Below are 23,580 nucleotides of genomic sequence, written 5' to 3' on the forward strand. Positions count from 1 at the left end.
CAACCCCCCCCGGTACCTCAGGGAACCGCTAAGCAATCAGTGATGGCTCACAGGGAAAGGAGCCCCCCCCGCCCCGGGATGCTCCCCAACCCCCCCCAACAGGGGTGCCCCCCCCCCCCACGGTGTCATCGCCCCCCCTCCCCCAAGCCATGACCTCTTGCACTGAGGGCAGTGAGCCCCGCACACACCCTGGGGGGGGGATGGGGGGGGGGGTGGACAGCCATCCGTACCCCCCAGGGCCCCCCCACTGGGCACAGCCCATTGCAATAATGCGGGGGGGGCTGGGGCACCCCCCACCCTGTAAATAATTCCGTCCCCAGCTCTGGTACTGCCCCGCCAGCACTGTGCCCCCCCCCACCCCTATCGCTTCCCCCCCCCCACACCCCTTCACTGCCCCCCATGAGCACTGTGCCCCCATCACTGTGACCCCCCCACACACCCTTCTCATTTCCCCCTGCTATCACTGTGCCCCCCCCCATAGCCTTACTGCCCGTCACTGTGCCCCCCCCATATCACTACTGCCCCCACACTTGGCACTATCCCCCCCCCCTCCTTACTGCCCCACAACTCTCACTGTGCCCCCCCCTTCCTTACCACCCCCACTTGGCACTGCCCCCCCCAACCCCCCCCATTTTTATTGCTCCCCCCCCTCCAAGTCAATACTGTGATATAAGCAAAGCAATAGCAGGCCGGGGGGGGGGAGTTAACAGTTTTTGGTGTTTTGTTGGTTGTTTTTTGTTGCGGGGGGGGGACAGCAGCCGTCACCCTCCCCACGTCTGTCTGTCCGTCCCCCACCCCGCTTTGCCCCAATAAACAGACGAGGTTTGAGCCTGGACTGCTATTTTGGGGGGGTGGGGGTGGCACTGAGCCCCCCCCCCGTGTGTGGTGTCACCGTGTCCCCATCGCCCCACGTGTGCGTCACCGGGGGGGGGGAATGGCACAGGTAGAGACGAAGCAGCACACAGCAGTGGGGGGGGCACGGTGTGTTTTTTGGGGTGCAGGGGGGGTCCGGGGGGGGGGCCCGCGTTAGCGCAATAACGACCACTTGATCTGCTCCTTCGCCGACTGCAGCACCTGTGGGAATGGGGGGGGGGGGGGGCAACGTCAGGATGGGGGCACCCATGGGTGCAGGAGGGGCGGGGGGAGGTGGTCTGGGGGTGTCACTGGAAAATGGGGGGCACGGGGATGGCTTTGGGGACGTGGGGGGGGGGGGGGAACCTCGGGAGCTCCCAGGTGACGCTGAGGGGGCACCCACGGGCACAGGCATGGCACGGGGACATGGGGGGGGGGCAAAGGGAGATGGGGGCACTCAGGGGACACCCCAAAGGTGCTTTGGGGGGGGGGGGGGGCGCCCCGTGGGGGGGTCCTACCTGAGAAACTGTCTGCTCTGTGAGGGGCACATCCTCGCCCTGCAGTGCACAGAAGGTTGTAGTTACTGGGGGGGGTTGGGGGGGGGGGGGAACACACTGCCCCCCACTTCCTCACTGCCCCCCACCACCCCCCCCCGTGCTGCTGCCCCCCCCTCCGCCCCCCCCCCCACTCCGCCCCCCCCATACCCGCACTGCCACGCGGTGCACCACTTGCTGTGGGTCGCTCTCCAGGACAACGCTGTGAAGGGGGGGGAAGAACCAACATGGGGGGGGGGGGGGGGGAGCAGAGCGCTGTCAGCACCCCACCCCCCCCCCCAGCACCCCGGGGAGGGGGGAACACCAACGGGGGGGGCACACAGGCGCTCACCCTCCATCCACGATCTCATCCACAGCCAAGAAGAGCCCCTCCATGTTCTCCAGCAGCGCCCGCTTCTCCACGTTCTTCCTGGGAGGGGGGGGGGGGGGGAGGGGGGGGCACACACAGCCTCAGCCCCCCCCGAGTGCCCCCCATGCTGGATAAGGACCCCACCCTACAGCCCCCCCCCCCCCCCCCATGTACACACCCCAATGTGTGATGCAGCAGCACCACCACAGTTGTTTTGGGTGCTCTGAGCACCCATAGGTGACCCCCCCCCAATCCCCCCCCCATCCCCCACGGGTGCCCCCCCCCCCCCCCCCAAAGCCCCTCATACCGCAGCATTTGGCTGAGTGAGTCGAAGAGGCAGTTGAGGACGGCTGTGAGCATCAGCTGTGGGGACAGCAGTGGCACACGGTGGCGATGAGGGATGGGGGCACACAGAGGGAACCCCCCCCCCCCAAACAGCCCCCCCCAGCGCCCGGCACCCCGATGTGACCCCCTCCACATCCGTGTCCCACGGCCCCGCTGGCCCAAACCGCCCCCCTCCCTTTGTCCCACAGCCCTGATGGCCCCAAAAGCTGCCCCTCTTACTGTCAGCCCCTCCCCTGGCACCCATCCCCCCCCACCTCTGTGCCCCCTCCCCACATCCCGTTACCACCCCGCTGTCCCCACCCTGCCCTGGCACCCCAAATACCCCCAATGTGCCACCCCAGTGTCCCCAACCCCATCACCCCCCCCCCATCCCAGCACCCCCGGGTGCCCCCATCCTGTGTGTCCCCCCCCCACCTCATTCTCATGGGAGCTGCCGATGACGTAGAAGTAGAGGTCAATGCTGCTCTTATAGACAACAGTGAGCCCCTCCAGCAGAGCGATCTCACCTGCGGGCACAGCAGTGTCACCTCCACACCCACCAGGGGTGACTGCAATGTCCCCAAGGGGGGTGACAGCCCCCCCCCCCCCTCCCCCCCCCCAGGACACGCACTGTCTGTGCGGTGGGTCTTGTTGAAGATGTTCTTCTCAAAGGCTTTCTGCTCCTTGACGCTGGGGTACGTGTCGTCGTAGTACTGTGGGGACAGCGGGGGTGTGGGGCACCCAAAGGGCCCCCACGACCCCGCAGTGGGTCACCAACCCGACCCCAGGGCCACCAAAGCGTCCGTGTGTCCCACTGCTCTGTGTCCCCACCTCTGTGCCACCCCTGTGCCCCTCTCCCTGTGCCCGCATCCTCGGCCCTTTACATCTGTCCCCATATCCCCCATATTGGTGTCCTCCCCATCCCCGTCCCTTTGCAGCTGTGCCCACATCCCCATCTCCCCATATCCCCCACATCGGTGCTATCCCCATCCCTGTCCCCACATCCCCAACACCCCCAGGTTGGTGCTCTCCCCCCCTATGTCCCCATATCCCCCACATTGGTGCCCTTTCCACCCCTGTCCCTCTGCAGCTGTGCCCATATCCCGGTCCCCATATCCCCCACATCGGTGCTATCTCCATCCCTGTCCCCATATCCCCCACGTTGGTGTCCTTTCCACCCCTGTCCCTCTGCAGCTGTGCCCACATCCCCCCCCATATCCCCCATATCAGTGCTATCCCCATCCCTGTCCCCACATCCCCAACACCCCCAGGTTGGTGTTCTCCCCCCCCTATGTCCCCATATCCCCCACATCGGTGCTATCCCCATCCCTGTCCCCATATCCCCCACATCGCTGCTATCCCCATCCCCGTCCCCACATCCCCAACACCCCAGGTTGGTGTTCTCCCCCCCATGTCCCCATATCCCCCACATTGGTGCCCTCCCCATCCCTGTCCCTTTGTCCCTCTGTGCCCACAACCCCACCCCCACCATTCTGCATCCCCCCCCCACCCCCGACCCCCCCCCCCCACTCCCACCCCCTCATCCCCATCCCCGCCCCCCCCCCATCCCACCCCCCCCCCTCACCTTGGCAAAGAGCCGATCGCCATCGTTATCCAGGATGATGACAGCTTTCACCGTGTACAGAGATGGCTCCTATGGGGGCACAGCCACCGTCACCTCCGTGCCGCCCCCAACCCGACACGCCGAGGGGTCCCCCCCTCACCTCTCACCACCCCAACGGGGCCGTTGAGGACGTGGGGACGGCAGCCGTGCCCCCCCCCCCATCGCCCCCCGTCGCTGCTGAGCTCCCGGGACCAAGTTCTGTGATGCACTGACTGCCCATAGCCACAGCCGGAGTGTAGGACAGAACCTCGGCCCGGGCGCTGCCAGGGTGGGTGGGCACCCATGGACAGGACCAGACCCCCCCCCGCCCCACAGAAACCCCCATTACCTCCCCCAGTGACCCCTCCTGGCAGCCCCATTGGAGCCCCCTCCATTGACCGCCCCCCCACCGAACCCCCTTAACCACCACTGCCCCCCACCGACCCCCCCCATTGCCCACCCCCCACTGGCAGCCCCATAGGACCCCCCCACTGCCTCCCTTTTCAGCCCCCCGTTGACCCCCCCTTACCACCACCCCAATCCCCAGTGACCCCCCCCACTTTAAACCCCCCTCGGAGTGCCTCATTGGACCCCACTGCTCCCAGTGACCCCCCCAGCAGAGCCCCATCTTTGAGCCCATTGGAACCCCCAATTGAGCCCCACAATGTACTTCCATTGCCCCCTACTGACCCCCACCGGAGCCCCCCCATTGAGCCCCCCCTTTAACCCTCACCGGAACCCCCATTCACCCCTATTTCCCCCCACTGTTCCCCCCCAGTTTACCCCCTTTCCAGCCCCCTACTGACCCCCACTGGAGCCACCCAGAGACCCCCCCCCCCACTTTGAGACCCCCCAATGTACCCCCATGGCCCCATTGCCCCACACTGCAGCCCCTCATCGCCCCCCCCGCCGACCCCCATCGCAGCCCCCCCCCCATTTACCCCCATTGGCACTCTTCATTTACCCCCATTGCCCCCACAGCCCCCCCATTGACCCCTCACTGCCGCCCCCGACCCCCACACCGCCCCCCAATGGAGCCCCACTGCCCACCCCCCTCAGAGCCCCCCATGTACCCCCACCGCCCCATATTGAGCCCCACTGAAGCCATTGCCCCCCCATAGCCCCTCAGTCACCCACAATCCTCCTCCCCCACTTTAACGGCACCCCCGTTTCCCCCCGTTAAGAGCCACGGCAGCTCCCGGTGCCCCCCACCGCCCCCATTTCCCCCCCTTTCCCCCTTTCCGCCTCCTCCGCCCCCCCCCCCCGGCCGCCCCTACCAGAATCAGCGCCTCCATTTTGCGCTCGCCGCTGCCGACGTGGAGCCGGAAGAGCGGCCGCTGCTGATTGGCTGCTCCGCTGCCAATCACGCCTCCGAGTTCCGCCCCGCCTGTCTCATTGGGTGCGCCTGGCGACAAACCGGCCAATCGCTGTGAGGTCCCGCTCGGTGGGCGTGCCATCTTTTCCCATCGTGCTGACGATTGGATGTGTAACCCGTCAATCATCACCGCTCTCCATTCCCGGAAGTCGAGGGGCCGGCACAGTTCCCATGGTGACCAGGGAAGCGCTGACGTCACCATCCTTCTAGCCGCGGTCTGTGATTGGCTGGCTCTGCAACCACATGACCGGAAGTGTCCCCGCAGCGTGCGCGGCCTCATCCCTAGCGGGGTCATGACCCCCGTGTGGGGGCATCACCTTTGACCTTTGGCCTCTCCGGAATCACTTCGGGGGCTTTCGGGGTCGTGGGGGACCATCGAGGGGCTGTGAGGAGCTGTGCGGATACGGACACAGCGATGGGGGCGGCCGTGGCTCAGAGCGGGTGGGGGGGGGGCGAACGCGGGGCCGCCCCATAGCGCCCAATGGGAGGGCTGGGGGTCGGCGGGCGCCCCCCCGGGGAGCGCTGTCATTTCGGCACCCCGAGAGGGGAAACGGACCGCCCGCTGCGGCCGGGGGCGGATGTCGTGAGCGCCGCTGATAACAGCCGGCCGGGGGGGGGTCGCGTTGGGCACCCGTTTCCCTCTACCCCCCCTTCCCCCCCCCCATAAACGTCCCCCATCTCTGTGCGCTCCCACATCCCCACCCCCTGCGCCCCATTTGTGCCCCCCCCCCTTAATGTGCGTCCCCCCCCCCCCCCCTCCCGGTCCCCATGCCCTCCCCTTACCCCCCCCCCCCCCCCCCCCCCCCCCCCCCCCCAGGCTGTCCCCGCCCCGAGGTTGGCACTGTGGGGCCGCCCCCCATCCCCGCTCCCTTTATCCCCAGTATGGCTCTGCTCTGAGCGCAGGCAAAGCAGGTGGGTGCTCAGCATGGGGCGGCACGCGCGTGTGCAAGGGGTGGGCATGGCTGTGTGTGTACGGGGCTGTGGGGCGCGGGTGATGGGTGGGCACGGGTGTGTGTGCGCCCCAATCACACCTATGCACAGTTGTGTTGGTGCGTTCACACCTGGATCTCTGCAGGGGGCTCTGTGGCAGTGCAGGTGTGTGCTCTGTGTTTGCACACACACACACACACACACACACACACACACACACACACACACACACACACACACGTGTGTGCGCCTGGGGCTCGGTGTGCAGACACAGGTGGGTGCGTGCGCGTGCAAGGGGTGGGTGCACACACGTCGCTGTGTGTGCAAATAGGGGTGTGCAGCCACTGTGTGTGGAGGTAAATGAGAGGTGGGATGAGGGCAGGACTGGGGCAGGATTGGGGTGGGTTTGGGGTACGATCTGGGTTGGTTTGGGGCACATTTGGGGCAGGATTAGGGCAGGATTTGGGGCAGGTTTGGGGCACATTTGGGGCAGGATTAGGGCAGGATTTGGGGCAGGTTTGGGGCACATTTGGGGCAGGATTAGGGCAGGATTTGGGGCAGGTTTGGGGCACATTTGGGGCACAATCTGGGTGGGCTTGGGGCACATTTGGGGTATGATCTGGGTGGGTTTGCAGCACAATCTGGGCAGGTTTGGGGCACATGTGGGGCAGGATTGGGGCACAGTCTGGGTGGGTTTGGGGCACATTTGGGGTACGATCTGGGTGGGTTTGAGGCACATTTGGGGCAGGATTGGGGCCGTTTGGGGCACATTTGGGGCAGGATCTGGGTTGGTTTGGGGCACATTTGAGGCAGGATTGGGGCACATTTGGGGCAGGTTTGGGGCACATTTGGGGTACGATCTGGGTGGGTTTGCAGCACAATCTGGGCAGGTTTGGGGCACATTTGGGGCAGGATTGGGGCACATTTGGGGTACGATCTGGGTGGGTTTGGGGCACATTTGGGGCAGGATCCGGGCAGGTTTGGGGCATATTTGGGGCAGGATCTGGGTGGGTTTGGGGCACAATCTGGATGGGTTTGAGGCACACTTGGGGCAGGATTGGGGCAGGATCTGAGCGGGTTTGGGGCACATTTGGGGCAGGATTGGGGCAGGATCTGGGTCGGTTTGGGGCACATTTGGGGCACAATCTGGGCGGGTTTGGGGCACATTTTGGGGCAGGATTGGGGCAGGATCCAGGCATCCATTTGGGGCGGGTTTGGGGCAGGGCACAGCACCCCATCCCTGGCCGGCTGCCAGCAGGGCCGGTAGGGGCGATAACGGCCCCACAACTCTGCGGTTCGGCCCCTCTGGGAACGGGGAGGGGGGGGGAAATGGGCGGAAACGGCCCCAACGGCCCCGGCAGGGATGGGATGGGGTGGCACTGAGCTGCTGTGGGGTCCCGCTGTTATTGTAGGGTCTCCTGGGTTCGTGTGATTATAGGGGCTGCGATAATGTAGGTTTCAGGGCACTGTGGTGTTGTAGGGTCTCCCAGTGTTGTGCTATTGTAGGGTCTCCCAGGGATGTGTTTTTATAGGGTCTCATGGCTTTCTATTCTTATAGGTTCTGTAGGTGCTGTGTTATTGTATGAACCCTGGCACTGTGTTCTTGTAGGGTCTCCCAATGCTGTGTTCTTGTAGGGTCTCCCAGGGATGTGTTATTGTAGGGTCTCATGGCACAGTGTTCCTGTAGGATCTCCTGGCTCTTGTCATAGGGTCTATTATAGGGTCTTGTCATAGGGTCTATTATAGGGTCTTGTTACAGGGTCTACTGACCCTATTGTTATAGGGTCTGTAGGTGCTGTGTTATTGTATGGCCCTGGCACTGTGTTATTGTAGGGTCTCCTGGCTCCATATTGTTATAGGGTCTGTAGGTGCCGTGTTATTGTATGGCCCTGGCACCGCGTTATTGTAGGGTCTCCTGTGTTGTTGTAGGGTCTCATAGCACTGTGTTCTTGTAGGGTCTTCTAATGCTGTGCTATTGAAGGCTCTCCCAGGGATGTGTTATTGTGGGGTCTCCCGGCTCCGTATCGTTATAGGGTCTGTAGGTGCCGTGTTGCTGTATGAACCCCGCGGTGACCCCCACCCCATAGCGGTGCCAGTTGAGCCTTTTGCAATGCCCCGCAGTGTTGGGCAATGGGATGGCGCAATGCGGGCGGCACCGGGGGGAACCCACAGCCCCACCCTGAAAGCAGAAGTGGGAACCCAAAGGGGGGTGGGGGGGGGGGGGAGGTCACTCCCCCCTATACCTTGAATGGGGAAACTGAGGCACGGAGCTGCTGTGGGTGATAAGGCCTTATCTGGGGCTGCAGGAGGAGTGCTGGCTGTGGGATGGGGGACCCCGGAGGGATGCGGGGAGCGGCAGAGGTGAGTGGGGGGAGACAAAGTGGGGATCGTGGGGACAAAGGGGGGGACGTGGGGGTGATGGGGGGGGGGCGGTGAGTGGGTTTGGGGGGTGGGAGGGGGATTTGGGGGTGTGGGGGGGGGGCCTGGGGAGGGAAAGTGTGGGGCTGGGGGGTGCCAGGGGGTGGGGATAGGGGAGGGAGTTGGGGGTCCTATAGGGTGTGGGGGGGGTGGGGGAGTCTGGGTGGGGGGGTCAGGGATGCTGGGGTCGGGTGGGGGGGGCGTTGGGGCGGGGCTAAAGGCCCGCAGCCAATCAGAGGCGCTGTCCCGCAGACGGTGGCGGCGCTGGGGGAGTTCGGGGGGCGGGGCCACCTCCTGGCCCCGCCCATCGCCCCGCCCCCGCCGGGTCCCGCCGAGGTGGAGGTCACGTGGCAGGAGATCCTCTCGCTCAGCGAGCTGCAGGTGGGCCCCGCCCCCCGCGATAGGCCCCGCCCCCTCCGCTGGAGCGGCTCTACAGCGCCCCCTGCCGGCAGCACGTGGCGCATCCCCCCCCCCCCCGACATTTCCCTCCCCCCCGGGACCCCCCCCCATCCCCGCTGTGCCCCCGAAGGGACCTCCAGAGCACTCTGCCACTGCACCTCATAGCTTTGGGACCCCCTCCCCATTCACATCTCCCCCCCCGGGACCCACACCCATTGCACGACCCCCCCACTGCCCCATCCCTCATTGCTCCGTCCTCAGTCCCCCCACCACGAAAGACCCCCCCCCCCCCCCCCGCCTCTATCCTTCCTTCTCCCCCCAGGACGTCCCCATTCAGCCACCCCTGAACCCCACAGGGAGCAATGGGGCCATGGGGTGCCACCCTGCGCCCCACGGCCCCTTTAAATACCCCTCACCCCACATCGCTCCCTCTCCCCACAGGGCCTCGACGTGGCCGCCGACCCCTCCTACGACCCCCAGTTCTGCCCCCTCCCCCCTCCCGCCCCCCTTTACCCCCTCCAGCCGCTCCCCCCTCCCATCCCCCCGACACCCCCATTCCCCCCCCATTTCCTCCCCCCCTTCCCCACCCCTCCCTGCCCTCCCCCCGCCCCCCATTACCCCCCACCCCCCCCTCCCTCCACCCTCCCAGCTCCCCCCCCCCGCAGCAGCCGCGACGCCCGCCGTGCTTTGGCCCTCTCGTTGCCCATCGGTCCCGATGCCATCATCAACCTCCCAGCAGAGGACTTCAACGCCCTCCTGGGCCGCTCTCATCTATCCGGTGCCGAGTTGGCTTTGGCCCGGGATATCCGCCGTCGGGGGAAGAACAAAGTGGCGGCCCAGAAATGTCGGCGTCGGAAACTGGAAGCCATCGCCGGGCTGCAGGAGGAACTGGGGAGACTGGGGAGGGAGAGAGAACGGCTGCTGAGGGCGAGGGGCCAAGCGGAGCGGGCGCTGGGAGCCCTGCGGAGGGACCTGGCTCACATCACAGCTCAGGTGTTGGGAACGCTGAGGGACGGAGGGGGGGATCAGCCCCACATCCAGGGGGCGGCCAACGAGGGGCCGGGGGGAAAGGTGGAAGGGGGTGCGGGGTTTGGGGAGGGGGGCAGCGAGGAGGGGGGCGCTGATGTCCTGCAGTGCGTGGAGCCCAGCGGGGCGCTCAAGTGATCCTTGGGCCCCGTGGGAGCAGTGGGGCCACTGAGAGATCCCGGAGCCCCATGGGGAGCAATGGGGCCCCTAAGAGATCCTTGAGTCCTGTGGGGAGCAATAGGATCACTGAGAGATCCTTGAGCCCCATGGGGAGCAATAGGATCACTGAGAGATCCCTGAGCCCCACAGGAAGCAATGGGGCCCCTAAGAGATCCTTGAGCCCCATGGGGAGCAATGGGGCCCCTAAGAGATCCTTGAGCCCCATGGGGAGCAATGGGGCCCCTAAGAGATCCCTGAGCCCCACAGGGAGCAATGGGGCCCCGAAGTGATCCTTGAGCCCCATGGGGAGCAATAGGATCACTCAGAGATCCTTGAGCCCCAATGGGGAGCAATGGGGCCCCCAAGAGATCCTTGAGCCCCATGGGGAGCAATAGAGTCCAATGGAGCCCCTAGCTGCCCCCTGAGCCCCACAGGGAGCGATGGGGCCGCTGTTCCATCCTGCACCCCATGGAGCCCAACGGCACCTTGAAGCGATCCCATCAACCCCATGGGGATCATTGGGGACCATTGAGTACCCATAGGGATCAGTGGGGCTGCTGGGCACCCATGGAACCACCCTGCACCCCATGGAGCCCAGCGGGACCTTGAAGCGATCCCTGAACCCCATGGGGAGCAATGGGGCCAGTGGGCACCCCAGGGCACCTCCTGCATCCCATGAGAGTAATGGGGTCGCCTGCGGTGCCATCCCGCGCCCCACAGAGCCCAGCAGTGCCCCTGTGCCAGCTGTGTCCTTTCCTGTGCCATCACCCAGGGTGATGGGGGGCACTCTGGGGACAGCACTGTCCCCCACTGCCACCGCTGTCCGTTGACAATAAACCCACACGAAGGCCACCAGCGCGCGTTGCTCCGTCACCCCACGTTGTCCCCATCGTCTGCCAACCCCGTGTGATGCGTGCCCCCATTGCCACCGTCAGCCCCACCTCTGTCCCCTCGTGCCCCCTCACCCCGAGGTGACGCCCCGCAGCTCCGCTCCCACTCCTGGGCTCTCAGGCTGTGCCCCTCCCCTACAGCCCTCCCCCTCTCCATCACTTCGGGCCATGTGCCGTCCCCACTCCCATCCCCTGCAGCCCCACAGCACCCCCAGTTCCGGCCCCACTCTGTCCCCCATCCTCTCCCACTCCGCTCTCTCCCATTGCAGCCCCTCTATTCCAACCCTGCGCCATCAATCTGTCACCCCCCCCCTCCATCCCTCCCCCACCTCCCTCCCTTCCCCATCCCCACAGCCACACGTGGGACACCGTTACAAAAAGACCCCTTTATTTACAAAGTCCCGATGCCAACCACACATCCCACGCGCTCCGGGGGCTCCCGTGGCACTGCAAGGAAGGGAGAGCTGTGAGTGGGGCCATCCCCACACCCCCCGACCCCCCCATGACCCCACATCCCCCCCCATGACCCCACATCCCCCCCCATTGCTCACCTCTGCCTGCAGCCCCGGGGTCACCCATGGGCTCCTCTCCCTTATCCGGCAGCTCCTACAAAAGCAAAGGGGAGACGTTAATGGGGGGGTGGGGGGAATTAGGGGCAGTGGGGTGGGGGGGGGATTGGGGATCATCCTCTGCTGGTGTGAGGACGAGGGGGGGGGGTGGAAGGAAAAAGCTGCTCTTACCTACAGCATCCCTGCCCTGGCTTAGCTGCGCTCTGCGGTGCCACAGGGGGGTCCTGAGGGGGGGGGCTGATGGCAATGGGGCAACGGGACACAGAGAGCACCCGGGGGAGGGGGGGGGGGGATGTTGGGCAAAGAGGGGGTGAGAGAGCCCCAAACCGGGGGGCAAACGGGGGGGGGGGGGGAGCAGCCCATGAAGGGCTGGAATGGAGGTGATGGGGTTGGAAGGGGCGGTGGGGAGGGGGGGGGGGGGGGGCGTGAAATGGGGCGGGGGTGGGGGAGGACCTGAGCTATCCTGCGCTGTGGGGCTGCGCCGGCGGCTCCGCAGCGCCCGCCGTGAGAGGGGCTGAGACAGCAGAGGTTAAAAAAAAAACCAAAGGACACATTTATTCAGCGTCATTTCCTGTTACAGTCAGCGATCGATCGACAGCACGGGCGCGCAAATAAAACCGAGGCTCCCGGGAGCCCTCGTTTGAAGGAATGCTTCCACGGCACAGAAAACTAAAAGAACCTGTTATACAATGAGTCACAATTACAGTCCTGTTCGCAAAGGAGACTTCTGGCTAATGCACGTCTTGACGTCGCAGCCACCCCCCCCGCCACAGCTGTCAGCTGGCTGAGTTCACAGCTCGGGTAACCTGCAGCTTTGCCCTGTCCCTTCTCTCTGGCTCTCCTCTCCTGCTAAGCTTTGTTTCCTGTTGGACGACAGGGAGCGGGGTTAAGCCGCGGCACCTCCGCTGTAGGGCCGACTGTAGGGCCGCGTGGCTCCGCGCGCCCCGCGGCTGTGCTGCTGCTGTTCAGAGGGGGCTGTGCTGCCCGGCAGCCGCGCTTACCTGCGGGCGTCAGAACCTCCTCCCTCCGCCGTAGCTGCCGCCGCCGCTCGAGCTGCCGTAACCGCCTGCGGGGGACACGAGAAGGGGGAGAGGAAGGGGATAAAGGGGATCAATGGCAGCTCGGCACCACGGGAGGGTTTGGGGCGCGCGCCCGGCCCCCGCCGAGGAGCCCCGCGGACCTGGGTGGTCGGAAATGCTCCAAGGAGAGCGGCGTCGGGGTGCACCCGCCCCGGGGAGCACGGAGCCCGCGGGGTGACTCACCGCCGCCGTACGGCCCCGAGCTCCGGCCCCCGAAGTTCCCCCCTTTCATGGGACCGAAGTTGGACGACTGGTTGTTGTAACTGCCAAAGTCGTTGTAGTTACCGCCGCCGCCGCCGCCGAAGTTACTGCCTGGAGGGAGATTTTGGGGGGGGGGGGGAGAGGAGAAGAGGGTTATGGGGGGGTTCTGGGGGAGGATGGAGGGGTGGGGGGGAAACGGAGAGCATCTCTGGGGCTGAGGGTGGGGAGGGATGAGCAGAGGGGAACCGGCAGCCATGGGGAGGGCTGAGGGGTCCCACAGCCTCACAGCTGGGGTGTGATGGGAGTATGGGGGTACCTCACAGTTGCGGTGTGATGGGAGTATGGGGGTACCTCACAGCTGGGGTGCAATGGGAGTAGGGGGGGACCTCACAGCTGGGGTGCAATGGGAGTAGGGGGGGACCTCACAGTTGGGGTGCGATGGGAGTAGGGGGGCACCTCAGAGCTGGGGTGCAATGGGAGTATGGGGGGACCTCAGAGCTGGGGTGCAATGGGAGTATGGGGGCACCTCACAGTTGGGGTGCGATGGGAGTAGGGGGGCACCTCAGAGCTGGGGTGCAATGGGAGTATGGGGGGACCTCAGAGCTGGGGTGTGATGGGAGTAGGGGGGCACCTCACAGTTGGGGTGTGATGGGAGTATGGGGGTACCTCACAACTGGGGTGTGATGGGAGGTACCCCCATACTCCCAACTGGGGTGTGATGGGAGTATGGGGGTACCTCATAGTCCCACACGACTGGGGTGTGGTGTGATGGGGAAGTACCTCACAGCCCTACAAGTGGGGCGTGACGGGAGCTTGGAGGTACCCCACAACTGGGGTGTGATGGGAGCTTGGAGGTACCCCACAGCCCCACAACCAGGATCGAATAGGTAAGCCTGGAGATATCCCACAGTTGGGATGTGATGGGAAACCTGGAGGTACCTCACAGCCCCACAACTGGGATGGGATGGGAAGAAGCCCTGAGGTACCCCACAAGCAGGATGTAACAGGTAGGCCTGGAGGTACCCCACAACCCCAGTGAGATAAGAAGCCACAGCCCCACAACTGCGATGTAATGGGAAATGGGGAGGTGCACCGTGGCTGGAGAAAGCCGAATAGGGAGTTTGAGGGAACCCCACAACTGGGCTTTAACAGAGATCCCAAAGATACCTCATGGCTAAGGAGGCAGCCCAGAGACACCGCGGGGCTGGAAGAGGTTTAATGGGACCAGGATGGAATGGGAAGCCTGGAGGTGTGCCCCATAACCAGGATTTAACGGGAGCTCTGGAGCTGTGCCCCATAACCAGGATTTAACGGGAGCTGTGGAGGCATCCCAAAACCAGGATGGATGGAATGGGAAGCCTGGAGGTGCCCCATAAGTGCAATTTAATGGGCAGCCTGCAGCTGCTGTGGCTGGAGGAGGCTCTGATGGCCAACCTGGAGCACCCCACGGACGGAAGGTTGGACAGGAAGGTTGGACAGGGAGCCCAAAGGCACCCCGTGGCCACAGAGGGAGCACAGAGGCACCTCAAGGCTGGGACTGAAGGAGAAACCTGCAGCTGGAAGGGGCCGGGCGCTCAGAGCAGCAGCTCCCTGCAGCCACAGCTTAACAGGGAGCGCAGAGGCGGCCCAGGGCCGGAGGTGCCTTAACGCGGAGCTCAGGGACGGAGCTGCGGGGCTCACCTGTGCCAGCTTCAGACAGGCCGTTCCGCACAGCCAGCGCGGGTCCCCGGGCGGGACGGCGGCCTCCGCTGCCGCCCCCGAATCCCCCCCCTCCGTTGTTATAGCCGTCGTAGGTGCTGCTGCCGCCGTAGCCCCGGTTGCCACCGGAATAACCGGGGCCGCTGCCGCCGTAACCTGGGGGGGGGGAGAGGAAGGAGGGCGCTGAGCTCAGCCGGCTGCCCGGTGGGCGCGTGGCGGCCGGGCTCCGGGTTCGGCAGTGCGGTCGGCTGCGTCCGCGGTGTGGGCCAGGCCAGGGGGCCGGCTGGGCGTCCTCGTGGCAAGCGGCGGGGAGCGCTGAGCGCCGCCCCGGGGAGAGACCCCCTGCTGGCCTTACCGTCATTGCCAAATCCATTATAGCCGTCTCCGCCGCCGCCATAACCGCCACCGCGGCTGCCACCAAACCCACCTGAAAAGAACAAACCGTTGTGTTCAATCCGGCCGGAAGGGGGGTTGTTTATTTTTTAGGCACGGCAGTTTAGGGCTGCCGGAGGGAACGTTCGCAGCCCCGAATCTCAGCGTGGAGGAAGGAGCGGAGCTGAGCGGCCGGGGGGTGGCGGCAGCCGAAGCGGTGGGCGGCATTTGGGCTACTGTGAGCTGCGGGTCGGACCGGCGGCGTCCCTGAGGCTGGGGGCTGCCCCCCTCCCCTCCTCCTCCTGCAAACCCCCCCCCCCACGTTCAGCCACTCACCACGGCCGCCGAAGTTGCCGCCGCGGCTGAAGTTGTCGTTGCCACCAAATCCGCCCCCGCGGCCGCCGCCGAAGTTCCCGGAACCGCTGCGGCCTGAAAGGGGATCGGGGTGGGAACGGCCTTTAGGAACGGAGCGGCGGCGGGGGGCTCCAGCTGCACGCAGGGCTGTGGGGTCGCTCACCTCTCTGGCTGGCCGAGGCGCTGGCCATCTCCTGCTTCGAGAGGGCTTTCCTCACCTCGCAGTTGTGGCCGTTCACAGTGTGGTATTTCTGAACTGAGGGGACGGATGGGGGGGGTTACGGGGCAATGCGACCCGGCCCCGGCCCCCCCGGCACGCTGCACTTACTGACTATCTTGTCCACAGAGTCGTGGTCGTCAAAGGTGACGAAGGCGAAGCCCCTCTTCTTGCCGCTGCCGCGGTCTGTCATGATCTCAATGACTTCGATTTTGCCATATTGGCCAAAATAGTCTCTCAAGTGATGCTCTTCTGTATCTTCCTTTATGCCGCCCACAAAGATCTTCTTGACTGTGAGGTGAGCTCCGGGCCGCTGCGAGTCCTGCGGGGGAGAACGCGGGGTGGGTTTGGGGTCCTGGGGCGTCCCAGCTCTGTGTGGCTGAGCTGAGGCAACGCCTGAGCTTCGCGTGGGCTCTGCAGGACGGGCACAGCTCGGCCCGGCTCGGTTCGGCCGCAGCAGCTCCTCCCTCCCTACCTCTCTGGACACGGCTCTCTTTGGTTCGACGACTCTGCCGTCCACTTTGTGTGGCCGTGCGTTCATGGCAGCATCGACTTCTTCCACCGATGAATACGTGACGAAGCCGAAGCCGCGGGAGCGTTTGGTGTTTGGGTCCCTCATCACCTGGTAGGGCAGAACCCCATTAGAACAGAGCAGCAGACGGCTGCGGGGTCCCACGGACCGCCCCCACACCTCGGGGTGCCCCCCGTGCCTCATCCTGGGGGCATTCAGGGGCGCTTTGGGGACACGTTTCCATCCCCACCACCCCTCTGACACCCCTCAGGTCCACCCAACCCACCCCACCGCCTCAGACCCCACTGCTGCGTCAGCTGTGAGGCTGAGAGGTGACAACCACACCACAGCGTCCCCCCAGAGGGGAGAGGGGGGGGGAGGCGCTCACCCCTTGCCCCTCACCCCACAGCAGTGCTCACCACGCAGTCGGTCAGGGTGCCCCATTGCTCAAAGTGGCTGCGGAGGCTCTCGTCTGTGGTTTCGAAGCTGAGGCCGCCGATGAAGAGCTTGCGGAGCTGCTCCGGCTCCTTTGGAGACTGCATGAAGGCAACAGCATAAAGGTGATTGCCACGGGGCACCCCCAACCCTAAGGGATCCCTCAGCACACCCACATCTCTTCAGGAGGCCTTGTAATCCCTCCCCCCCTCCTCATTCCATAGGACCCCCTGCTTCTCCCCACCCTTCACCCCGTCTTACACAGATCCCATTGTCCCCACAGCCCCAGTGGGTCTTTCTGTACCCAAATCCCCTCCCTAGGAGCCCCCCAGCGCTGCCCTCTTCTTCTGTTCCCCTTCCAGACCCTTCCAATGGTCCTAAGTGCCCCTATAGACACTGCTGACCCCCAGGTGAACCCCAGGGGAGGGTCCCCACCCCTGACAAGACCCTTCCTATGGACACACCCGCTCTTACAGGCATCCCAACCCTCCCCACTGAATTCTAAGGAGGTCCCCATTCTCTTATCCCCCCCCAGGCCCTTCATATGATGCCACCCACCCCTAGAAAGGCCTCCCACCCCCAAATGAATTCTATGGGGGGGTCCTCACCCTGGTGTGCCCCCCAGACGCTCCCTATGGTCCCAGGCAATCCTGCAGACACCCCCCCAGCCCCAACCACTCCCACACCGCTCCCCAGGCATTAGGGACACCCCATGGGGCTCCGCAGCCCCCAGCAACGCCCCACCCTCCCTTCCCAGGACCCAGCGCGACCCACAGCCCCCCCCAGCCGCCACCTACGACGCCCCCCCACCGCTCTGAGCCCCCCTTCAACCTCCCCCAGGGGACGCTCAGCCCCGCCCCCCCCCCTCATCCCGGCCCATTAGTGATGCTGAGCCCTATAAGACAGCCCCCCCCCCACAACAAAACCCGCCGTGCATTGAACCCGACCCGCGCGCCGCGCATGCGCAGCGGCGCCGCGGCCGCCATCGCCCACCCCGAGCACAAAGGCGCGCACGTGGCGCGGCGCGCGGGGCGCTGCGGGTCGGGGAGGGGGGAGAGGGGGAGAGAGGGAGGGAGAGCGCTGCGCATGCGCCACCGAGGCCCCCCGGCGCGAGGCGGGCGGTCAGCGCATGCGCACAGGGCGACGGGCGGCAGGCCCGCGCAGGCGCAGTGCGCGAGGCCCGCGCGGCGCCGAGCGGAGCGACGGGGGCGGGGAAGGCCGCGGAGGGGCGGCGGAGCGGAGCGGGGAGAAGGGAAGAGGAGAACTCACCTCCGACTTGGCCATGGCGGCGGTGCGGGGCCGGGAGGGCTGGGCGGCGGGCGGCTCGGCGCGCGATGCTCCCTCTGCGAGGCGCCGACACAGAAAGGGGCCGAGCGACGCGAGCGCCGCCGCCTCACTCCGCCGCCCCCGCCGAACGCCCGCCCCCCGGCCGCTCCCATTGGGCGGCGCCCGCCGCCCCGCGCCCCCGCGCCGCCTCCCATTGGGCGGCGGGAGGGAGCGCTGCGGGCTCATTGGTTGCGTTCGGCCGCTCCGCCCGCGCCGCCACGGCTAATTGGTGGAGAGGAGGGAGCTCCCGCCTCTGCTCCTCGTCGATTGGACGAGGCTGGCGCGGCTCCGCCCCGCGCAGCTTTTCCCGCTCCGACCCGGAGACTCCCCAGCTCTCCTCCGATTTGCTCTCTCGCTGGCGGTCCCACCTCTCGCCTCCCGCTCATTGGCTAGCGCGGCGGCGGCTAGATTCCCATTGGCCCGCCCAGCTGTCACTCAGCGCTGCCCCGCGGCGGGACCGGCGGAGGTCGGCGAGCACTGCGCGGCGCGGCGGGCGACATCGGCGGTGACTCCCGGCGTCGGCGGCGAGCGGGGGCCGCCCGCCCGGCAGCGCCCAAGGTGCACCGCGCTCAGCGCATGCGCAGCGTAAGGTGGGGGAGGGGGGAGTTGAGGAGGGGATGGAGGGCGCATGCGTGCTGCGGGGTTGGCGGCGCCTGCGCGTTGCGGCCGGGTTTTGGCGGGCGGAGCGTGGAGCGGCGGCGGCTCGGAAGGGCGGTGAGAGCGCGGCGGACGGACCCGCTCCGGTGCCGTTCCCCGGGCAGGTAGCGGCGGCCGGCGGCGGATGAATGGGGGGCAGGCTGGGGGCGGGCTCCGGCGAGGGAATTGGCAGCGGCGCGGGCCAATGGGAGCAGTGGGGGGCGGGGGCGAGTAGCGGGAAATTCGGCCAACGGCAGCGGAGGAGGGGAGGGCTTTGGCGGGGAGCGACGGCGGGCTCGGCCAATAGGAGGGAGGCGGGGGCGTGGCGGCGCATAAGCAGGTGTTAACCGTTGGCGCTGAGCGACAGTGCGACCAACCAATGGGAGCGCGGGAGGGTGGAGGCGCAAAGTGGCGGCAGCCAATAGGAGGAGTCGCTGGGTCCGTGCCGCTTTTCTCTTCAGGGCAGCGTCGTGCGCGGAGCGGCGCTGGGCGCTCGGAGGGCTCCGCGGTGTTCGGGCCGGGCCGGACCTGAGCGACCCCAGGGGGGGTTCTGGGCGCGGCGGTGGCGGTCTGAGGGCGGCCCGGAGCTGACGGGGCAGCCTCGGGCTCCCTGAGGCAGCTGTGCCCTCCCGGAACCCCCCTCAGGCCCGGCCCTGTTCGGTGCGGCCTTCCTCAGCGCTGTGCCGGGGCCTGGGGGTCCCTCCCACCGCCATAACCCTCCTTCAGGGCAAGCGAAGGAGGGTGGGGGGGCTGGAAGGGGCTGCGTACCCCTTGGCTGGCGCCCCCCCCCCAGGCCAGGCAGTGCCCGTTTGTTCTCTGGGGCTCTGTCCCATCCCTGGGGTTGGGGGCTGTGGGTGTGACCCCCTCCTTCAGCCCCATAGAGCCCCCCGAGGGGTGAGCAAAGCGAGGAGGGGGCTGTGCTTCCCTTGTCCCTATGCCCATTGTCAGTGCTTGGGCCGGGCTGCGTCTGTTCGTTCCCCCTCTGAGGGTGGGGGGGTCAAGATTTGGGGTCCATACGGACCTATTTGGCAGCTGTGGGGGGGCCCAGGCAGACCCCAAGCGTGTGGTGATGGCGATGTGGGGCGATAACTCACCCACAGACGTCAGTGGAGATGCTCAGAGGCCCCAACGAGGCTCAGTAACTTTGGTGCGGTTTGTTTCTCCTGTCATCGCCCATTATGTTTCTTTCCAGCTTTTAAATGGCCAGGGAGAGGAATTGCAGGGGAGTGGAATGGATGGGTGCGGAGCTGCTGGCGGGGACCCCCTTGTTGGATAGGGTGGAGGAGAGTTCAGGGCTATTTTGCGTTCATTTAGCCGCGTCCCAGGCTCTCCAGCATAAGGCTGATTTATATTATGAATACATGGAGGTGCAACGAGGCGGAACCCCCATGTGGGGCAGCCACGGGGGGGGGGGGGGCGGCGGCGGCGCTTCCCCACCACGCAGCAGCCCCCCAAAAAGCAGCCAGCGGGTTTTGTTTGTGCTGGGAGGTGGGGGGAGGATTGGGGGGGGCGGATCCCCTGGGACCCACGGCCGCGTCCGTCTGTCCGCCGCAGCTCTGAGTGTTGTTCCTGCCTTTTCCCAGGGCCTCCCGCTCCGCCTGCTTGGCTCCATAAATCACTCTGGGGGGGCCATCTCTGTGGCGTCGCGGCGCCAGCACTGATTCACCCCCCCCCCCTTCATCCCCTCCCCTTCCTCCAACCCTCAGCGTTTTGGGTTTCCCAGGGGGGGCTCAGCTCGGCTCCACGGCGGCTCCTTTTTTTTTCCTGCCTTTTAGCCATTTTGGGGTTAAAAGCTGCGTTTTGGCGTGGGGAGCTGCTGGGCTGCCACGCTCCGTCTGCGCCCCCCCCCAACCATCAGAGCAGAGGCGTTGAATTGAATCCCTTTCCCACCCCACGACGGGAGAGCTGCTAAAAGCAAGATCACACCGTCCCTTTTTGCCTCAAACGGTCCCTTTTTTGCCTCAAAACACCCCTTTCCAAAGCAGCCCTGTTCATTTCTTTTGTTCCTCCAGGAGAGGACTCCGACACGCGGCGTTCCCAGGAACTGCTGCCCCTCCGAGGGACGCAGCAGCCTGTGGGCATCGGCCTTTTTCTCCCCAAAACCACCCCTTTTCCACCCAAAATCACCACCAAAAGATCACACCGTCGCAGGGGAGGGGTTGGGTGGCTTTAGGGGGGGGGCGATGCTTTTGGCTTTGGGCAGCAGCAGGAAATACCAAGCAGGGAATGGGGTGGATGAGGAATTTCCTGGCTTCTCGCTCGGGCTCCGTTTACTTTGGGTTTAATCTAAGAAATAATAATAATAGATACGTGTGCGTATACGTTAAAAGAAAGGCACTCAACCCAAGGTTACGACAACACGTCCTGGCTGCGTGCCCTGGCGTGGGATTTGCCTGAAAAGTGATTATTTTTGCCCTTGGGGAGGCCGGCACCTGGGCCACAGTGGGGGATTCAGTGCTGGGAGGCCGTGCCAATAAAGGGCGAATTCACCCCCAAAGTGCTGTGTGAGCCACCGTGGGGTGGTTTGGGAGTGGGGTTTAACCCCCATTGCTCCTCCGTGGCATTTCGAGCTGCCCTAATTGTTGGGGGGGGGGGTGAAAACGTGGGGTTTGCTGAGGTATTTTAGCAAATCCTTGGTGAATGGGGGGGGGTTGCTGTGCGTATTTTGGGGTGCTGCTGTCCCCTCAAGGAGCTGCCACCGGTGGGGTTTTTTTTTGGTGCTTTTAACCCAAAAATGCAGCTTGGGGTGTGGTGTGTGTGGGGGGGGTCCATGCTAACTGCTTTCCATTCACCCCCCCCTCTCTTCTCCCCCCAACAGGACTTGGGTCGCGTCGGTGCGTGGGCGCCCGGTGCTGCGCTATGGGCAAGAAAAGCAAAAGGACAGCAGACAGTTCGTCCTCTGAAGACGAGGAGGAGTATGTGGTGGAGAAAGTGCTGGACCGGCGCGTGGTGAAGGGGCAGGTGGAGTATCTGCTCAAGTGGAAAGGCTTCTCTGAGTAAGTTCCCCCCCCCGCCGCCTCTCCCCGTTGCCCTAAATTGCCATCTCTGTTGGCTGATGTGAGTTTTGGTTCCCCCCCTCTCCCCCCAACCTCTGCTGCGGGGTGATGGTTTTGCAGGGAGCACAACACCTGGGAGCCAGAGAAGAACCTGGACTGCCCAGAGCTTATCTCGGAGTTTATGAAAAAGTACAAGAAGATGAAGGAGGGGGATGGCAACAAAGCACGGGAGAAGGCAGAGAGTGGCAAAAGGAAAGGGCTGCCCGCCAACGCTGAGGATATCAAGGCCAAGAAGAAGAGGGAGGTGAGAGGGGGGGCAGCCGTGGGGGTGGGGGCAGGAATGCAGTGTCACCTGAGTGGGGACAGGAAGCCAACGTCGCTGGGATGGAAATGGGGACACAGTTATGGGGACAGGAATGGGGTGATGGGGACAGGGAGCCGATGTCACTGTGAGAGGGACAGGAATGCAGCGTCACCTCGATGGGGACAGGTGCCCAATGATGGGGACAGGAATGCGGTGTCACCTCTGTGGGGACAGGAATCCAGCAGTGGGGACAGAAAGCCAACATCAGTGTGATGGAAATGGGCAGCTGGTGTCACCAACATGGGGGACAGGCACCCAGCAATGGGGACAGGCACCACCCAATGTCACTATGATGGGGACAGGAGTGCAATATCACCTCCGTGGGGACAGGAATCCAGCAGTGGGGACAGCAAAGCAATGTCGCTGTGATGGAAATGGGCACCTGGTGCCACCAGTATGGGGGACGGGAATGCAGTGTCACCACCTTGATGGGGACGGGTGATCAGTGATGGGGACAGGAATGCGAGGTCACCTCCTTGGGGGGGGCAGGAATCCAGCAAAGGGGTAGGAGCCCAATGTGTCTATGATGGGGACAGGCACCTAGCGATGGGAACGGGACCCCGGTGTCACTGTGATGGGGACAGGTGCCCCCTGATGGGGACGGGAATGCTTTGTCACCTCCATGGGGACAGGAATCCAGTCCAGCATCTCCACGGTGCGGACAGGCAGCTGGTGATGGGGTCGGGTGCCTAATGTCACCCCAATGAGGACAGGCACCCAATTGATGGGCGCCAGGAGGACATCCCCGACCCCATGACCCTATGAGTGGCGCAGAGCGGGGTTATACCCCCCTCCCTCCGTCCCCCCACTGCCTCCAAATGCGACCGTAGCACCACAGCCTCCTAAAAACCTATTTTTTTCCCCCAAACCCACAGAGCAACGACATCGCCCGGGGCTTTGAGCGGGGCCTGGAGCCCGAGAAGATCATCGGGGCCACCGACTCCTGCGGAGACCTCATGTTCCTCATGAAGTGGTGAGGATGCCGTGTGTCCCCACGTGGACGGCTGCTGCTTTGTGTGTCCCCCCCCCCCCCCTCCCTGTAGATCCAGGGTGGATTTTGGGGCTATTTCTAAAGGAGAAGGGTCTGAGCAGAGGTTGAGAGCTGCGGCTCAGCGGGTGCCCCGTGCAGAGTGGTGGGTGCTGCCCTTAACCCCTTTGTGCCCCCCCCCCCCCCCATCCCTGCAGGAAGGACACGGATGAGGCCGACCTGGTGCTGGCGAAGGAGGCCAACCTGAAATGTCCCCAAATTGTCATTGCCTTTTATGAGGAGAGACTGACCTGGCACGCCTACCCCGAGGACACGGACAGCAAAGAGCGCGAGGCTGCCAAGAGCTAAGGCAGCCCAGGGCCCCTCTGTACATAGCCCCCCCCCTTCCCATCACATCCCCTCCCTCTCCGTGTCCCCAGGGTGTGCCCTGCCCGTCCCCAGGGGCAGCAGAGGGGGTACAGTCCTGCCCTGGGGGGGTGGGAGGGGGGGGGGTGTCCCTGCGGTGACCAAACACTGAGGACCTTTGTGGTGAAGGACGGACCCCGGTGGGGTCCCTGCGTTGCCCCCTGCCTCACGTCCTCCCCTTTAGCCATGGGGAGGGGGCCAAGTCTTACAGGAGGGCGGGGGGGGGGAGGGAAGGTAGGGAGGGGTGAAGGGAGGGGGTGGGGGGGGGGCAAAAGAACCCATTTTTGCTCTTTTTCTAGCGTCGATGTTTTTAACCTGGGCCTCCCCCCACCCCGGGGTGTCCCTGTCCCTGTGCCCCCACCTTGTATTTCCTTCCAATAAAGGGTCACTTTTCAGCAGTGGACGGTTTGTTGGGACGGGGGGGGGAAGTGATACACAGCGGGGGGGGCTCAGCAGCCTGAAGGGGGGGGGGGGGGGGGGGAATGGCGGTGTCCCCTCCGTGGCCTCATCTGTGGCGCCACCTGGTGGTCGCGCCGCGGTACTGCAGTGT

The 23,580-nt window shown here is 65.2% G+C and overlaps 3 protein-coding genes and 1 non-coding gene across 15 annotated transcripts; 1 reads left to right on the forward strand and 3 right to left on the reverse strand.

Annotated features, from left to right (window-relative positions):
• Positions 1–698: 698 nt before the first annotated feature.
• On the reverse strand, positions 699–4,998 carry COPZ1 (coatomer protein complex subunit zeta 1). Of its 2 annotated transcripts, XM_015300363.4 has the most exons (9): positions 4,960–4,998; positions 3,665–3,733; positions 2,711–2,792; positions 2,515–2,606; positions 2,063–2,118; positions 1,738–1,815; positions 1,557–1,608; positions 1,371–1,409; positions 971–1,074 (listed from the first exon to the last, which is right to left on the reverse strand). In XM_015300363.4, exons 1-9 carry the CDS (start codon positions 4,975–4,977, stop codon positions 1,027–1,029), a joined length of 534 nt encoding a protein of 177 aa, XP_015155849.1. In that variant the 5' UTR covers positions 4,978–4,998; the 3' UTR covers positions 971–1,026. The 2 variants fall into 2 exon arrangements, with proteins under 2 accessions (XP_015155848.3, XP_015155849.1); XM_015300362.4 differs by lacking the exon at positions 1,557–1,608 and having other exon boundaries at positions 699–1,074.
• On the reverse strand, positions 3,894–3,954 carry MIR148B (microRNA mir-148b). The gene has a single exon (NR_162033.1). It is a non-coding gene; the product is annotated as a microRNA mir-148b (primary transcript).
• Positions 4,999–11,250: 6,252 nt separating the features above from the next.
• HNRNPA1 (heterogeneous nuclear ribonucleoprotein A1) lies at positions 11,251–17,686 on the reverse strand. 7 transcript variants are annotated; one of them, XR_005842344.2, is made up of 12 exons: positions 17,585–17,686; positions 16,300–16,416; positions 15,845–15,991; positions 15,481–15,691; positions 15,316–15,408; positions 15,135–15,227; positions 14,782–14,853; positions 14,409–14,582; positions 12,711–12,839; positions 12,450–12,514; positions 11,431–11,485; positions 11,251–11,326 (listed from the first exon to the last, which is right to left on the reverse strand). XR_005842344.2 is itself a non-coding variant. In XM_015300355.4 (12 exons), exons 1-11 carry the CDS (start codon positions 17,597–17,599, stop codon positions 11,472–11,474), a joined length of 1,212 nt encoding a protein of 403 aa, XP_015155841.1. In that variant the 5' UTR covers positions 17,600–17,686; the 3' UTR covers positions 11,251–11,326; positions 11,431–11,471. The 7 variants fall into 7 exon arrangements, 6 of the variants coding, with proteins under 6 accessions (XP_015155841.1, XP_046760913.1, NP_001305347.1 ...); XM_015300355.4 differs by having other exon boundaries at positions 12,629–12,839; XM_046904957.1 differs by lacking the exon at positions 14,782–14,853 and having other exon boundaries at positions 12,629–12,839.
• A 385-nt stretch (positions 17,687–18,071) lies between these two features.
• On the forward strand, positions 18,072–23,425 carry CBX5 (chromobox 5). 5 transcript variants are annotated; one of them, XM_015300361.3, is made up of 5 exons: positions 18,072–18,231; positions 21,096–21,273; positions 21,394–21,577; positions 22,513–22,610; positions 22,823–23,425. In XM_015300361.3, exons 2-5 carry the CDS (start codon positions 21,137–21,139, stop codon positions 22,971–22,973), a joined length of 570 nt encoding a protein of 189 aa, XP_015155847.1. In that variant the 5' UTR covers positions 18,072–18,231; positions 21,096–21,136; the 3' UTR covers positions 22,974–23,425. The 5 variants fall into 5 exon arrangements, with proteins under 5 accessions (XP_015155847.1, XP_040510774.1, XP_015155846.1 ...); XM_040654840.2 differs by having other exon boundaries at positions 18,072–18,226; XM_015300360.4 differs by having other exon boundaries at positions 18,072–18,199.
• The last annotated feature ends 155 nt before the right edge of the window (positions 23,426–23,580 follow it).

Source organism: Gallus gallus, chromosome 34 (genome assembly GCF_016699485.2).
Source record: "Gallus gallus isolate bGalGal1 chromosome 34, bGalGal1.mat.broiler.GRCg7b, whole genome shotgun sequence".
NCBI classification, from domain to species: domain Eukaryota; kingdom Metazoa; phylum Chordata; class Aves; order Galliformes; family Phasianidae; genus Gallus; species Gallus gallus.

Bases quoted from the DNA above. Each gene is read 5' to 3' on its own strand.
- COPZ1 (XM_015300362.4), bottom strand. The intron at 2,607-2,710 runs GTGCGTGTCCTG...CTGTGCCCGCAG, and splicing joins CAAGACCCACCGCACAGACA to GTGAGATCGCTCTGCTGGAG. The intron at 1,816-2,062 runs GTATGAGGGGCT...CCCCCCTCCCAG, and splicing joins TCACTCAGCCAAATGCTGCG to GAAGAACGTGGAGAAGCGGG.
- HNRNPA1 (XM_015300355.4), bottom strand. The intron at 12,840-14,408 runs GTGAGCCCCGCA...ATCTCCCTCCAG, and splicing joins CCTGTCTGAAGCTGGCACAG to GCAGTAACTTCGGCGGCGGC. The intron at 12,515-12,628 runs GTCCGCGGGGCT...TGTCCCCCGCAG, and splicing joins GAGCATTTCCGACCACCCAG to GCGGTTACGGCAGCTCGAGC.
- CBX5 (XM_015300361.3), top strand. From the start codon at position 21,137: ATGGGCAAGAAAAGCAAAAGGACAGCAGACAGTTCGTCCTCTGAAGAC. The intron at 21,274-21,393 runs GTAAGTTCCCCC...ATGGTTTTGCAG, and splicing joins AAGTGGAAAGGCTTCTCTGA to GGAGCACAACACCTGGGAGC. The intron at 22,611-22,822 runs GTGAGGATGCCG...CCATCCCTGCAG, and splicing joins CTCATGTTCCTCATGAAGTG to GAAGGACACGGATGAGGCCG.